Source organism: Lepisosteus platostomus, chromosome 5 (assembly GCF_059453375.1).
Source record: "Lepisosteus platostomus isolate fLepPlt1 chromosome 5, fLepPlt1.hap1, whole genome shotgun sequence".
Taxonomy (NCBI): domain Eukaryota; kingdom Metazoa; phylum Chordata; class Actinopteri; order Semionotiformes; family Lepisosteidae; genus Lepisosteus; species Lepisosteus platostomus.
In genome coordinates, this window is record NC_142615.1 from 37,087,865 (window position 1) to 37,103,223 (window position 15,359).

Consider the following 15,359-nt stretch of genomic DNA (forward strand, 5'->3'; position numbering starts at 1 on the left):
TTTCTTCATCCTTTACCTCTGTAGAGCTGTACAGTCTTGAGTAGAAGGCCTCGATGCAGGAGAGGATAGCACTCGGCTCTGTTCTCTCTCTTCCCTCCTCATCAACTACACTTTCCATGACAGACTTGGAGCCTACCACTTTCCTGAAAAAAAAGCGAGTACACTTCTCATTTTCTTCCAAGAACTGCACTCTGCTTCTTAACAGCACTCCTCGACTACTTTCTTCCGCTATGCTCATCCTCGAGCACATCGAAGCCACTGTCTCGTGTAGAGACGCTGCAGCTGCCTCTGTTTCCTGGCTAGCACTCTTCTCCGTCTGGCAGCAGCCTTCCTTCCCTCAGCCATGAAAAAGGCCTTTGTCCTCACCTTCACCTCCTCCCACCACTCTCCTACTGACCCGTACAGACACTGCAAGGACAGCCACTGTGATAGTTTCTCCTTATAGCGGGATACTACCCCCTCGTTCTCTAGCAGCTTTGTGTTGAGTTTCCAGAGGCCTGGGCCAAAGACAGTCCCGCCCTGGAGTTCCACTCTACACCCTAAAGCCTGATGATCTGAGAAGAAGACAGGCTGAAGAGTGACCCCAACAACTCTCTCTGAGACAAAGCAATAGTCAATTCTGGAGCTGCTATTCCTCCCTGACCATGTATATCCTGCTGTTGTGGGATATATACATCTATATGTGTCTGAGAGTTTAAAGTCTTGAACTAAGTTTTGCAGGGCCAGTGAGCTGGAATCCAATTTTATCGGCCTTTTGGCTAAGATCAAGTTCAATTGGCATGCCCGCAGTTCTTGTCTTTCCAAAGTTCTAGAAGGCGATCGAAGATCCTGAAGAGTGCTTGAGCTGGTATCGCCCTAGGTTGAGCCTAGGGGGTTAAGGCCAAGCAGCAGCTGAGCTGGGTGGGATCCGGCAGCAACGTTCTCTCTCTCTGCTCTCTCTTCTCCCCTCCCCCTTTCTCTTGCTCCGCCTCCTTGGCCTGTTGGCTGGGAGTAGGTACTCGTGGCCTGCCCGCGGTGCTTGCTTTCTTCCTCGAGACTCAGAAGCACTATCCGCTCCCTCTCTCTCTCTCCTCCTGCGCCTGCACCTAGCTGGGCTTTGCCCACAAGGACAAAGGCCAGGGCTCCCTCGCTGCTCCTTTAGCAGCTAAACCCTCCTCTCCACAGGACCTTGCTCTCTCTCTTTCTCTCCTTTTTTCTTTTTTCTCCTTTCCAGATGGCAGACAAGAAGACACTGATCCAAGAAAACAGAGATGATGCCAACTGCGAAATCCTTTTTCATTACCTTCCTGAGAGGGATCCTGCAGTTGGTGGCCGGAGATCTCTACTGCCTGCAAGACAACAAGGCAGAGAGATACATGGAGGCCTACATGGCCACGGACGCTTCATATGAAAAGGCAACGAAAATGATCAGAGAAAAAGGTAAGCACCCCGGTTTCTCTGATTTCAGGCCGGAGCCTATGAGGAAGACAAACCAGAGGACCATCACAGTCATCACATACAACCCCTACGTACCAATGGAACTGGTAACAGCGTACCTAGGGAGGTATGTAACTGTGGTGGGCAAACCGACGGAGATCAGGGACAGTTGCGGCGTCTGGTACGGCAAACGCCAGTACCGAGTCCTCCTGAAAGAGGACCCAGAGGGCGTCAACGGTTTCCAGCACCCCCCGGCCCGCTTCAACATCGGAGCCGACAGGGGGTACCTTTACTACCCCAGGATGCCGGATTTCTGCAAGAAGTGCAGACAGTCCGGCCACAAGGAGAACATGTGTGACATCGTCAGATGTCACAACTGTAACAAAGAGTGGCACCTGGCAAAAACCTGCCGGGCAGCCAAAAAGTGCGACGGATGCGGCGCCGAGGGACACCTCCTTCACCAATGCAAGGTAAACAAACCTTTGTTTGCGCAGGTGGTGGAAGCCGGCCGGCAGAAACCGGTCTCAAGACAAAGGGAGAGAGGTGAAAACAAAGAATCCGCACCTCCCCCGCAGAGATCCGAAACTGCCGAGGTCACACCCCCAGCCGCACCAGTGTCACAAGATGGCCGCCAGGACGACGGACAAAATGGCTGACCGGAGGAAGGGCCCTAATAACTCCCAGCAAGAAGGGAAAGAGAAAGGGGGAGAAGAGATGCAGGGCGGATCCACCTTCGGAAGGACAAAAGAAAAGAGTGGTAAGGGAGAACCGTTTCCTCGTCCTAGAGGAAACGGAACTTTCTTCCCCCGGGGCCCAGGAACAACCGGAGGAGGCAGCCCAGGAAATGGAAACCCTCCCCCCCGAGGCCCAAAGACGACAGGAAGTGACAGCCCAGGAAACAGAACCCCCCTCCCCCGAGTCCCACGGACAACAGGAAGAGGCAGCCCAGGAAGAGGTAACCCCCTCCCCCGAGGCCCAGGGACAACAGGAAGAGGCAGCCCAATAAGTCGAGGAAGACGAGGATTACTTTGAAGCCGCCCTGGAGCCGGGACTGATGGTAGGGCTCGACCTGTCCAGCATGTTTACCTTTCAGTCCCCAGCGAGACCTGGAGGGAGCCCAGCATATTCCCCCCAGGACCCGAACGAGAGGAGTTACATCTAGGCTAAACAGTGCCCAGATGTAGACTCCCAAGTTTTCCACTGTAAGCACAAAGAGAGGAGGTTCAACTTTCACTTGTTTAATCATGACTGTGAAACTTACCTTTCTAACAACTAACGTGAGAGGGCTAAGAGATCTGGTGAAAAGACGGGGAGTCTTTCATGATCTGGCCTCAAAGTCTTTCTCAGTTTGTTTCTTACAGGAGGTCCACCTGAAGGATGAAAGCAACAAGCTGACATTCACCAGGGAATGGACGAAGGGAGAATCATGCTGGAGCGTGGGAGGGGTCCACTCTTCCGGGGTGGGAATCCTCCTCAGAAACCCAGAGATGACGCTGGTTTCCTCCTTCTCGGTGGTGCGGGGCCGGATCCTGGTTGCAGACATCGACTGGAGGGGGCAGAAGTTGAGAGCAATTAACGTCTATGCTCCGACGGAACCCTCTATCCGGAAGGAAGTGTTTGCTGACCTGACCAGCTGCTGCACCACCAACAGACAGGTGGTGCTTGGCAGGGACTTCACCGTCGACCGGGAGAAGGGGAGCGACGCTAGTTCGGCAGAGCTGGAGTCGCTACTCAAGCAGTTCTCCCTGGTAGACGGTTTCAGACGGTGCCTCCCTAACGACACCGGAACGACATGGAAAAACTCCCGGGGAGTGTGCAGCCGCCTGGACTACATCTTTCTGCACACGACCTGCTCCCTGGAATCAGCGACGGTGTCCCCAGAGTGGTATTCCGACCACGAGCGCTTGACAGTGGTGGCTAACACCAACCTGCCGGCATTCGGTCGTGGGTACTGGAAGCTGAACCGGGAGATACTGGAGGAAGACGACTTCAAGGCACTGTTCCGTAAAGACTATGCGAGCTGGAAGTGGTGTACCCACTGCCGGCTAGACTCAGACGAGCGCTGCAAGGGATGATCTTCGGCTTCGTCTGGGGCGGCAAGTACGAGTACATCACGAGAAACCGGATGTGTCAGCCGGTCGAGGAAGGGGGTCGAGATGTCCCACATTTCCCCCTGAAACTCGACTGCATCTTCTACTGCAACCTCTGTCGGGCGCTGCGGGAGCCCATCGGCCACAAGTACCAGTACTTTGTCAGGCTGTGGCTCTCCGTCCCCATGAGGCACTTGGTCCAGTGGTCAAACACTGGGCCCAAGGCAGAGATGCGACCGGAGTTCTACACCCATGCTGTCAAGTGGAGCAGGAGGTACGAGGCCACGAGACAGCCAGAGCCCTGCACCAACCACAGAGCTCTGTACAAAGAGGTGAGGGGGCATCTGGTCGCCAACAAAAGGCTGCGAGTTCCCAGACAAGTCTGGGAAAGAACGCAGCCGAAAGAACTGGACAACCAACTGAAGGACCTCAACTGGATGGCCGTACACAAGTGACTGGGTACCAGAGAGGTCCTCTACAGACACTCGCTTACCAGGAACCCGCATTGCCCCCGGGACAAGTGTTTCGTCGAGGAGACTCAGGAGCACGTGTTCTGGAGCTGCCCCTTCGCCAAGGCGGTGTGGGGCAGAATGGACAACATTATGCAACTCCTGGGAACGGATGCAGTGCTCAGTTACCAGTACATTCTGCTGGGGGCTGGCACCCACCGGACTGGACAAGGGGACACAGGACCTGTGGGGGCTGCTACTGTCCCTCACAAAACAAGGACTGTGGAAGGCGAGGAACACTCATCCGGCACAACATAAAGTGGGGGGCGAGGGAGCTGGAGCGAGTGGTAGGTTTGGAGGGACTCTCTTAATTGCGCAAATCCGCCCCCACTTGCAAAGATTGATAACGGACAATCAATCTCCGTTCCGCCGTTGTTTTTTTATTACATGGAGTGTTAATATGTGTGAGATGTTCCTTTTGAGATGTTTTTTTTTTGCGGAATAAAGTATATTTTGTAGAACAAAAAAATCTTATGACAAAGGTTTACAAGTTATCTGTTGAACTACATTCTAATAGGTGTGGTCACATTCCAGGTCATTTGTTTACGTTTTTGTTTCTGGAGCAACTGTTAGATGAAATGTGCTAATATGTAACCTAACTCCAGTGTGAATAACTAGAAGAGGGGAGCAGCTCCATTCCAGACCAAGGGAGCTTTGGGATTGGCTGGGCCAGATCTCTCATTTGCATATCTGATTTGGAAATGTAACACTAAACCCCCTCCTTGCATGGATTTAACTTGCACCCAAGAGTCCCCTACTGTTTATTGCTACTTATTTTTTATGATAAGTGGTGATTACCAGTTGACAGGTTTTATTTGTTGAATTATAAATGGTTTTGTATTATCACCCTGAATGGCCTGTACTCAAGGTTTGGTAGGGTATGTGTTTTCATTTCATTTACCAAATGGAATTTTTGCTCTTTTAGTATTTGTCTAGAAGGCTTTCTGAAGTCAGGAAGCCCATTTATTTGGTGAAAAAAGATTCTGTATTAATATTTCTCATAAAACATAAATAGGGTCTCTTAGGAATAAAAAGATCTTGCACTTGGACATCTTAATAAAGCTGTGTGCTTCCATACACTCGAACAGTTTTGATTCCTAATATTTGACCTTAGGTGTGGGAACGGGTCTTTTTTGCCATTTGATTTCCAATTGATCAGCACAGTATAGAAAATAGACCCATAAAGCAACGTCAGCAGTGACAAATGTGCAAAAAGTGATCACTTGTTTTCGCCCGCTTTCAAACTGAAACCCTTTGGTGTGTTAAGAGAATGTGATAACCACTACACTGCGCAAGGTGGGAATGGGTGACTTGCAGAGAGTGTTGAACTTCGAGAAAGGACTTCTCTCAGGAATATATTTCCACATTCTGAAAAGGAGATTTTCTCCATTTCTATAGTCTGACTTCCTCTTTTGCTAGAGAGCTGTAGAATGTGGAGTCACCTATCCAGCTCTGTAGATAACAAGTTTGTAACTGCCGGATGAGCACAGTAAATAAATACAGCAGAATAAACACACTGTGTTTATTTGAAGGAAATTAACAATCTTTTACGTCTCGCCATGTTCAATGCTGCTGTCATTTCTGTAATATTGTGATTATCACGTTCATCACACATGCGCAAGATCCCCTGTTTGAAAGCGGGCAGAAACAGGTGTCTTTTTATCTTCTCACATTTTGCACTTCTGCCAGCGTTTTATGGATCTTGTTTTGTCTTATTGCAAGAATTCGAATTTCCTGTGTCATTCATGATCACATCAAACAGCCAGCAGATCATGTCACCTTTCAGATAGTCATTCTTCTGCTTCCTAAATTTCCTAGAGACAGGTCTTTTCAGCAGAACTGACAAACGTGGCAAAGCAACCTGATAAGACCAGGTCCTAGAAGTCACTACTCAGTCAGTTACTACTGCCGAAATGCAAGCCCTTCCTCCAGCCTGAAGAAGTTGATCCTACATTACTCATGAAGAAGATGTATCTACCAAACCTCAGAGAGCTGAGCTGGATCACTCCCCTTCTGAATGACGTTGCAGTAACACTCTACCACTCCTCTTCGTGCACTCATGCTGGAACTTTGGGAGGCTACTGCAGACAGCAGAGGTTGGCTCATACACAGAGGTTGAAATAGCTCAGCTGAGAAAGCCTTAGACTGATGCTCTAAAGGTCCCTGGTTCAATGGCATTTTGGTTTTGGCATTTTGTTTCGTTGCGCCATTTGTTCCTCTCTGCAATGCCCTGTGTCCAAAGTCACACTTCCCTTTCTCAGCCTGAATCCCAAACTAGAGTCTTTGTGTCCTTGAGTCCCTCTTTTACCGACACTGATGAAGTACAGAAATAACTTAACATGTTTTGCACTCCTTATGGTGTTTTATGGTGGGACCTGTATTTCTCTATGAATTTCCTTAGTGACAGCCCATTTGTTTTCAATATATTTCTGGTGAAGTTATTACATCGGTCTCCCCTGGTGGCTTGTTTTCATATCCCACTTCTGACAATGACTTTTCTTAGGTCACTTTGATGGGAGTACAATTGGAAAAAAAACTAAAATGTGTGTAGTTGTTTCCATATCAAACCTGTCTTCCATTTTATACAGTATTCCACAGGAGTGAATCAATTCCTTGTTTAATTTTGCAAATGACCCTGCTGTCAAAAAAACTAAATTCCCATGTAGCCAAGGAGTTGCTGAAAACCAACTTCACTTTGATGTTTTGTGTTGTTATAACTAATTCATCTCCTTTTTAAAAAATAGATTTCTGTAGAAGAAAGGTGTCTCACACTACAGTTTAAATTGTAAACAGGTCATAGAAAAAGCTCCTTAGCTCCCTGTCAGGAATCAAACCCCACTCACCTGTATGACAGGCAGGGATTCTCACCATGGTTAAATTGCAACCGTAATAATATTGACAACATTAATAAATGCATATATAATTGAAATTGAAAACATATCTAACACAGCATCTTTTCTGGTTATATACCACAATGCATTGCTGATATTTGTTGTTTGCCATTTAGGTTAAAAACTGTCATGTTCTTCTCAGCAATCGTCTTTTGATGTGTAAGTATAAATAATGATAATACTATTTGAATACATACAGGTCTTAATATTATTTTGATTAAAAATAGTACGTTAATAAGCAATAAATGGCATATAAAATATTGTGAAGGTGAAGATCACACAAAATCAACTACAAATGTGAGAATTTTACATTTTTAGGATTATAAATTGCATGTAGCACATTAGCAACACTACAGTAATGCTAATATAACAATAGTGTAAAAAAATCCTGAGCTAATTCCTTACAAATGCTGATACAAAATGTGAATGATTTCAGAGTTTCGGGTATTGGGTCTCCTGATAGAGATCAGAGATGAACTGAGGCATGTGGGAAAGTGTACAGAACTGGTGAACTCCCAATTCCACATCAAGAGGCTGAGCACAATGGAAGAGTCCTGTACACACAAGTGAGTCCTTGACAACATGGACAATCAAAACCTACTGGTATGATATTATATTCTCTCTGTGGTGTAGAAAATATTCACTACTAGTATTCTAGGTTACAGATAGGTCATTATATGACAGCTTACATCTGATTAATAGGATCCAAGGATCCATCTCTGGCATACATTCTTATTTTTAGTTTATAATGTATAATCTTGCTAATCTTTTAATGCCAAAATAAAGTGTTTTATAAAAAGCTTCATGTTCTAAGAAATTACTACAACTTTTGAACTTTGAAATATGGCCACTTTGTATTCTAGGACTGAGCAAATACTGCAGAAAAGTGGAGTTAAAATGTGAAAATGTGTAATGGGTATGTCTAATTAGTTGATTAGTGAAGATCCAGTAGTAAAAATAGCTTCTAATATAATTTCTAATATAATATTATTTCCAAAACCAACTTTGGAGAGTAGGCAACAGTGATTTCAAAGAAAGTGTGTTCACTTTCTTTGAAAGTGAGGTTAAGGTATTGCTTATAGAAAGCGTGTTAAGGTATTGCTTATAGATTTTTTAAATGTTTTTACATTACATTTTTACTTTGATCAAGTTAAAATATCCACAAAATTTAGCTTAAGGATACCTTGTTAACCACTGAATTTGCAAGGTGTAAAACTGCTAAATTGTCTTTTAAAATATAAGGATTACAGTAGTACATTTGATACTAAATATTTGAGTAAATAAACGTTGAGTGAAAACTCGCTTGAGAAATGTCTAAGCTCAGTCATAATTTGGTTTTCAGACTTAAGACAAATTAACTGATGATGGAATTCAACTTCGCTGGCACAAACCAGAAAGATCAAAGACAAAAGAGGTGCCTGGGAGACACAAATCTTTTTAGAGCAATTAAAGGTACTCTTATTCTATGTTGTACTTTCAAACTTTGGGTACTCTTTAATTAGGACAGACTATTGCTCAATTACTATGATGCAAGCTAAACTTAATACACTGATTAAGCTTTGATCTTAGTAAACCTTAATCGTTCTTTTTTGAGATTATATTCAAGAAGAGATTAATCATCATTTGTTGATCATTTGTTCATTTGTTGGAGAACTTGACAATCTTTGACAATTATTATTAAATGAGCATTATACAAATGTGCGTTGATATTTTTAATGTACCTTAATTGTAATATATATCAACACAATTGCTTTGATATGGATGTTCATTTGAAGGATTTGAGGAAACTATCAAGGATCGCAGAACAACCAAAGATACATTTGGGCATCTGCTATTGGTAAAGATGAAAGAGTACCGTAAGTGTGAAGCTTGCATACACACGAGAGAAAAATCAGTTTTAATGCACTTCATTAAACTGAAGGTGTGCTTATCAATCGTGCATAAAAACCACATAGGAGAGGATGGTTTCGATCCATCGACCTCTGGGTTATGGGCCCAGCACGCTTCCGCTGTGCCACTCTGCTGACAGCTGTCATAGTGTGATTCAACACAACTGCTCTATCTTTGCTTTCTAAAAGTGCGCCCGAGATGAAAAGTTTCAACGGTAAACGCAGACGTCACTTTGAGCACTTGGTGTTTTGTAGTACGAATCATCACACGCTGCTCTACATGGGCGTGTCTTCAAGATCGTTGAGAACCAAACCTTCTGCTTTCCGAGGCAACTGATTCTTTCCTTGTTAATTCATAAATCTTCAATGAGAATCAGTGAAACTAAAACCAAACACATGTACACACTCGCGTCCTAGCCTGAAAGAAAAATGATGGAAGCACTTGAGGAATAACAAGAGTAGTCTGAACAGCTCCAGTCTATCAACTGCTCTACAAAGTGATCGCTACTTCCACACCCAGTTTATAACACTGAAAATGATTCAGGAAGCACAGCAAAGTTCTAAAAGCAGTGGTTGAAAAGCGTCTAGATACATAAAATGACAATTTCTCAAAAGTAAAATCTTCAGCTTTTAAATATTGTCATCCATATATTTTCGTTTTTCTCTTTTTTACATAACACGCTTTCGAGAAATAGACTGTCTTGTAATGAAGGCTGCATTAGAAAATGTGTGTCTAAATTAAAATTGGGTTTATGACTTCTGCGTTTTTCAGCTTTGGGTCTCGATTCAGATATTGCAATGAAAGCAACAGGAGAGTAAGTTTTCCTTTTCTAAATCAAAGGTGATCTGCTCACAAGGAAGTATAAAAACTTCAGCGTTTACTTTTTGAAGACCGCAAATTGTCGAAACACTATTGCTTCATAAGCTAATAAGTAAGGTTTCTGAGCACGCATTGTATTACTTATGCTGTTATTAATAAAATAAAAGCTTAAATTCACATAATGGAATTTGGACGGCTCAAAGTAGTCTATTCTTTGGACAACTTTACTTGCCCGCTGAGTAGAGTTTAAAGCAACGGCAGCAGTAGCAGTAGCAGTAATAGCAACAACGTGGTTAGAGTGTTACAATATACTCTATGAAATTATTGCGGCTTCAGATCGTTTTGTTCTGTTGAAGCTGCCTACAGGCTCTGAATTGCTGACATTGGCTGTGATCTTTTTTCAGGTTTCATGAAATTCTTCACATATTTGAAATATTTAATTCGGGTTCGCCTAATACACGGTGCAAACCGTACCTGCAGCAGAATGCTGTGGCACATGAAGCCGTTTTGTTTATCGGTTGTAAGGATTTAGAAGCGTACTACAAATCGAGCAAGTGAAAAGAAAATTGAACAGGAGTCACTTTTTGGATTGCTAATTCATTGTGCTCTGCTCGTCTAGGTTCAAATCCCATCCTTGTCATGGTTAAGGCCCGAGACGTGTGTGTTTTTTCTAAACGGTGTTTGCATTTGTTTCCTCTTTACTCCTGTAAACTCAGGATTTTTTTTCCTTGGTGGCAACAATACGCTTCTGCAATACAGTAAATGGTAGACTCTGCTTTCAAATTAGCTGCACCTGGATTTAAAATTCAGGAATATGAATGGCCAATTGCTTACAGCTAGGGTTTTTACGTTTTCTTATTTAGCGATTTGTGTATCAATCTTTTAACAATTCATTAAAATGCTAACAATATGTAAAATCAAAACAACAGCACCGTTAAATGCTGGGGAGACAGGTAGTTTTTTTTTTCCATGAGATGCCAATCTCTAATGCTGTGTGTGAGAGCTTACGTACCTTTCCTTTTCTCACATTTTCTGACAACTATTCCAAAGGGGCACCCTGTCAGCTCCTAATACTTTTTAAAAGTCTGCCTGCATGTTTGATTATTGTCGTTTTATTTAGAAAAAGTTCAATATTGATCATAACTAAAGAAAATTAGGATCACGAATAAAAAAGGGCTGAAGATGCGAGTCGCTCTTGAATCAGAGCTGGGCGACACGGGCTTCTGTTCTGATATGATTGTACGAGAAGCAGGAGGAATCTCTTCTCTCCTATGGAGCATGAGCTGAATCAGGAGTGAGACATTTCGTATGCTCGTGCATATGTTAACACATGACCTACATCGTAAAACTAAATTAAAAACTAACATTAAGTTGTCAAAGACATTCATTTATATACAAACAAGAGACAGACATAGTAATGATTCTACATTAACTTGTCCTGCACTGATCAGACTAATTGAAATGTATGAAAGCCCGTTTCCGCCAGGGAGTTACAAAACAATGCGCTATGGTATCGCAGAATTCCGACTAAGTAACTCAGAATTGCGACTTAGTAACTCACAACTCCGACTTTATATCTCACATTTGCAACTTCGAAATAGCCCATATTTCATTGTCTGTCCTTTTGTTATTGTAACGGATTCGGGTTCTAGCTAGCAAGACCTGGGTTTGAGCCAATAGAGTGAGGCACGAAGTAGGGTGGGAGCGGCGAGGGCACAAGCCCTAGAACCCGAATTCGTTACAATAACAAAAGGTCAGACAATGAAATATGGGCTTTTCGAAGTCGCAAATGTGAGAGATAAAGTCAAAATTCTGAGTTTTTAGGTCGCAATTCTATGATTCTAAGTCACAATTCTGAGATACCATAGTGCGTTTTTTTTACTCCCTGGCGGAAACAGGCTTCCATAGGTTCTCGGTGCTGCGAAGCAAAAGCAATCTCTGGAAAATCAGACAAATTATTATCAGATCATGTCAAAAGCTGATCAGTATTTCTTTACTGGGAAGCAAAGAAATGCTTGTATTACACATTTTAATATGACATGCAATTACACATGAAAAATAGTAAAATTATTTTCATTGCGGTACGTGTTGATAGAACAGCCCCCTCGATAAAAGAAAGTGTGGACGGACGTGTCGCATGTTCCGTACTCTGTCTGACAGCGAGTTTAACACACTTTCCTCGGAAATTAGAAACTAATTTAACAATAAATTAATCTGAGCAAATTTTACACGTGTGGGTGATTTAATTCTGTCGAAATTGCGTGGAACTCCTCCGCTGAGGTCAGATACACACGGGAAAATGTTCAGGCGGCTTCACGGAGTCCCGCCTCAGACTGAAATCAGGTTCTAATTAGACGCTGAGAACAATCCGGATCTCTGTATGTAATTGATTGTGTTGATTGTGTGACCAGGTGTGCGGTAACAGGTCCTGCCAGTATAAAAACCTAGTCACCGCGTTCACACTTTATGCTTTCTTGCTTCAACACAGTTTTGTGGTTTACTTATTTTACTCCTGTAGCAATTGAGCGGGACGTTAATTTGGCGATGCGCTCGTTTCTCTTTATGCTGTGCCTGTGCACAGGGGCCGGGCTCCCCGCACTGGTTTCCGCCGGGCCGGCTGGCTGGGACTCTCGGGAATTGGCGCTCCAGGCCGACCTCCCGGCTCCTGAAGACGCAGCCCAGTTGGAGGACTTGAACCTGGCAGATGCGCCCTCCGAAGACCTGTCTGCAAGCGAGAACGACTCGCAGTCCTTGGCTCCCGACTTTCGCCGCCTTCCCGTGTCCAGAGACGCGTACTCGCCCTACTTCGACAAGGAGAAGATGAAGCCCGAAGCCGGCAGCCGCCCCTTACCCGCCTACATCAAGAGCGTCCTGTTTCCTCCCCAGCGAGGGCGGCAGCCGGCTCGCCCGGCCATCGGGGGCACCCGAGGAGTGGCTGTGTGGTGTGACTCCAGCAGGATGTACGTGAGGGTCAGTCGGCTCCTGTTCGGCTTCAGCTGTCGGCCATCGGAGGTGACCTTGGGCAACTGCAGCGTCAGCCGAACCACACGCAGTTACTTCTACTTCATCTACGGGCTTCACGAGTGCGGCACCGAGCGATCGGTAAGCAGGTCTTCATCTACAGGCAGTGTATCGATGTGAGCTGTAGGGCCAGTGTCGGGGTTGCCTTTCCTGGGAATATCCCTTCCTCTGTGACCCTGCAGGTTGTCCAGGGCCGCCTGGTGTACTCCAACACTCTCCGCTATGCCCCGCCCTCCTCCAGTGCACCTGTGCATCGCTTCATTCCCTTCTCTGTGCCTGTCAAGTGCTCCTACAACAGGTAGGCAGGGCTCTGCTGCTGAGAAGCCGCTAGGAAAGTGTCCAGATGCCCCTCATCCCCTCTGTCCTGCAGGTTCCACTACTCCTACAAGGTTGGCTATGTCCCCACGTGGGCCAGGAGAAGGACCTTCTTCAAGGACCTGAAGAACAAACACAGCTTTGTGCTGCTCACCACCAACTGTAAGCTCCTTGAGTGAGTGGCTCCTCCTGCCTGCAGGGGGTGCTGTGTGCAGGTGTAATGCTGCCTCTCTCTCTTTCTCTTTCTTTCCAGCCCGCTGGGTCCGGCTCTCTCCTAAGGATGAGTACTTCCTGGGTCAGCCCATGTACTTCCAGGCCACTGCCTACTTTGCCACAGCAGAGCAGAGGCTGTACATCCACTCGTGTTACGTAACGGAGAAACCAGACCAGCACTCCCAGCCCCGTTTCCCTGTGATCGACAACTTGGGGTACGGCCCCTTCTGGGAGGAGAGGTGGGCAGGAGCCCCGAGAGCCTGCAGGGGTTCATCCTTGTCCTTGTCCCCAGGTGCATGGTGGACAGCAAGGCAGATGGCTGCCTGTCCAGGTTTGTCCCCTCCAAGCAGAAGGATGTGCTCCGCTTCACAATTGATGCCTTCCTCTTCCAGAAGAAGCTGTCCAGGAAGGTACTGCTCTCAAAGGCTGCTCAGCCTTCTTGCTCTACTGATCCATGGTCTGCTTTCACATCCATGATCTAGATGTGAACCAGACTGTGGCAGCTGTAGTGCCTAGAGCTGCCAGCTTGCCTTCACTGATGGCAGAAGGTCCTTCTCTGTCCCTCTTGGCCTTGATCCCTTAATGCTGTGACCTTCCCTCTTGCAGCATGAAGTGACTGAGCTGTACATGCACTGTGTCATGGCTGTGGCTCCTGCTAAAGCAACACCAGGGACCAAGTCCTGCACCTACAACAGGGAGGCGAAGAGGTACTTCTGCAAGGAGCCTGCTGAGGGTGCTCTGGGACATGCCAGGTGGAGGCCTCACCTGTCCTCCTCTCCTCCAGGTGGGAGGAGCTGTATGGTGACCATGAGGCCTGTGCCTGCTGTGAGTCCAGGTGTGCTGGCAGTTGGAATGAAGGTGGGTCTGGTTCTCTATCCCTTGTGGATGCATCTCTGCTCAAGAGACAACCATGCTTGGACAACTGAGGAATGATCCCATGCTGGACAAAGGGACTGTTTAGATGAGTAGCATCACTGTGGGACTCTGGGTATAGCAGATCCCTCACTCCTGGGTGCTGCTTGTCCACAGGTACCAGGAGCCTGGTGACCAGCAGTCGGGTGGCTGTGGCACCAGTAGAAGCTCCTCTGGATGTGGGAGCTGACTGGACTGAGGATGAGGAGGGAGACCCTCAGAGCTCCAGTGAAGATGCAGAGAGCAGCAGTGAGGATGTGGAGGGAACAGAGGACTTTGGAGATGTTGGCCAGTGGACAGGTAGGGTCTGGCAGGAGGAGCTCCTGTAGGGGTGGTGTCCTGCAGTTCAGCTGGACTGTTCTCCTTTCTTCCCAGGTGCCTGAATGAAGGCTCCAGCCTGGCCCTTGTGACTCTCCTGCCTCCACTTGCCTTGTAATGGCAACATTTCAATAAAACTGTGAAAGACCCTTCTGCCTGCCCTTGTTTCTTTATGGTTTATAGGTTTGAATGGGGTGGAGGAATTCAAGGGAAGTGAGACCCATTAATCAATGGAAGTATTTGTGGGGGTTCCCCTTTCAAGAATGCTTCCCGTATTGCTGCCAATGAGGACTGAAAATGGCTGGAGTAATAAAGCGTTGTAGTGGGGGAAGATGGCCGCACTATTCCTTGGGCAGGGCAGTGTGACTTTTTTTACTGTGAGAGAGACGGAGGTGTTCAATATACTGGAAATCCTCCTGTTTCTGAGATGGGTAGTGCTTATGGAGTGTGAGTTGCTACTGTAGTGCCCAGTAAGAGTGAGATCTGGTGTCCTATTCTAGGCTGCACAAACTGACTAAAAGAAACACAAGGAAGGAATTGTCAACATGGGCTTGGTGTAAAGTAGGCCTTCCCAACCTTAGCAGAGGAACAATACTGGTGCACAAACATCAGTGAATAATTGTGCAGTTAGAATCTTGGAGGTCTTGTCTTATGGGTGTTGGTTTCACAGTAGTGGTATTGGACAGTCATGGGGAAGTATTAGGATTGAGACTGGAGATCCCAGTACTTGACTGGGAAGGCGGGTGTTCACAACCACCTCTACCAGCAGCACAGACTGTGTAGATTGAGACTGAACGCTTACTACACAAAGCCTCTCCCCTGTTTCAGTGTCCCATGTCACGAATTTCAAGTGAATCCTAGTCTTCCTTTGTGCCTACCTATAATTTGCACAAATCCTGCTGGCCCACTAACACTGTCAATTCTTAGCCCTACTGCAGTGCCCTATTAAAGCTTCAAGGATTTAG

The 15,359-nt window shown here is 45.9% G+C and overlaps 1 protein-coding gene and 1 non-coding gene across 2 annotated transcripts; both read left to right on the forward strand.

Moving 5' to 3' along the window:
- The first annotated feature begins 4,920 nt into the window (after positions 1-4,920).
- LOC148666075 (U7 small nuclear RNA) lies at positions 4,921-4,978 on the forward strand. Its single transcript, XR_015938901.1, has one exon. It is a non-coding gene; the product is annotated as a U7 small nuclear RNA (small nuclear RNA).
- Positions 4,979-12,007: 7,029 nt separating this feature from the next.
- On the forward strand, positions 12,008-14,459 carry LOC148666076 (zona pellucida sperm-binding protein 3-like). Its single transcript, XM_088630967.1, has 8 exons — positions 12,008-12,717; positions 12,819-12,934; positions 13,007-13,113; positions 13,205-13,379; positions 13,457-13,574; positions 13,771-13,871; positions 13,949-14,022; positions 14,452-14,459. The coding sequence occupies exons 1-8, from the start codon at positions 12,082-12,084 to the stop codon at positions 14,457-14,459; spliced, it is 1,335 nt and encodes a 444-aa protein (XP_088487093.1). The 5' UTR covers positions 12,008-12,081.
- Positions 14,460-15,359: the final 900 nt, after the last annotated feature.

Excerpts from the sequence above, each read along its gene's own strand:
- LOC148666076 (XM_088630967.1), top strand. The coding sequence starts at position 12,082 with ATGCTTTCTTGCTTCAACACAGTTTTGTGGTTTACTTATTTTACTCCT. Across the intron at positions 13,380-13,456 it reads CCTGTGATCGACAACTTGGG|GTGCATGGTGGACAGCAAGG; the intron begins GTACGGCCCCTT and ends CCTTGTCCCCAG. Across the intron at positions 13,872-13,948 it reads TACAACAGGGAGGCGAAGAG|GTGGGAGGAGCTGTATGGTG; the intron begins GTACTTCTGCAA and ends CCTCTCCTCCAG.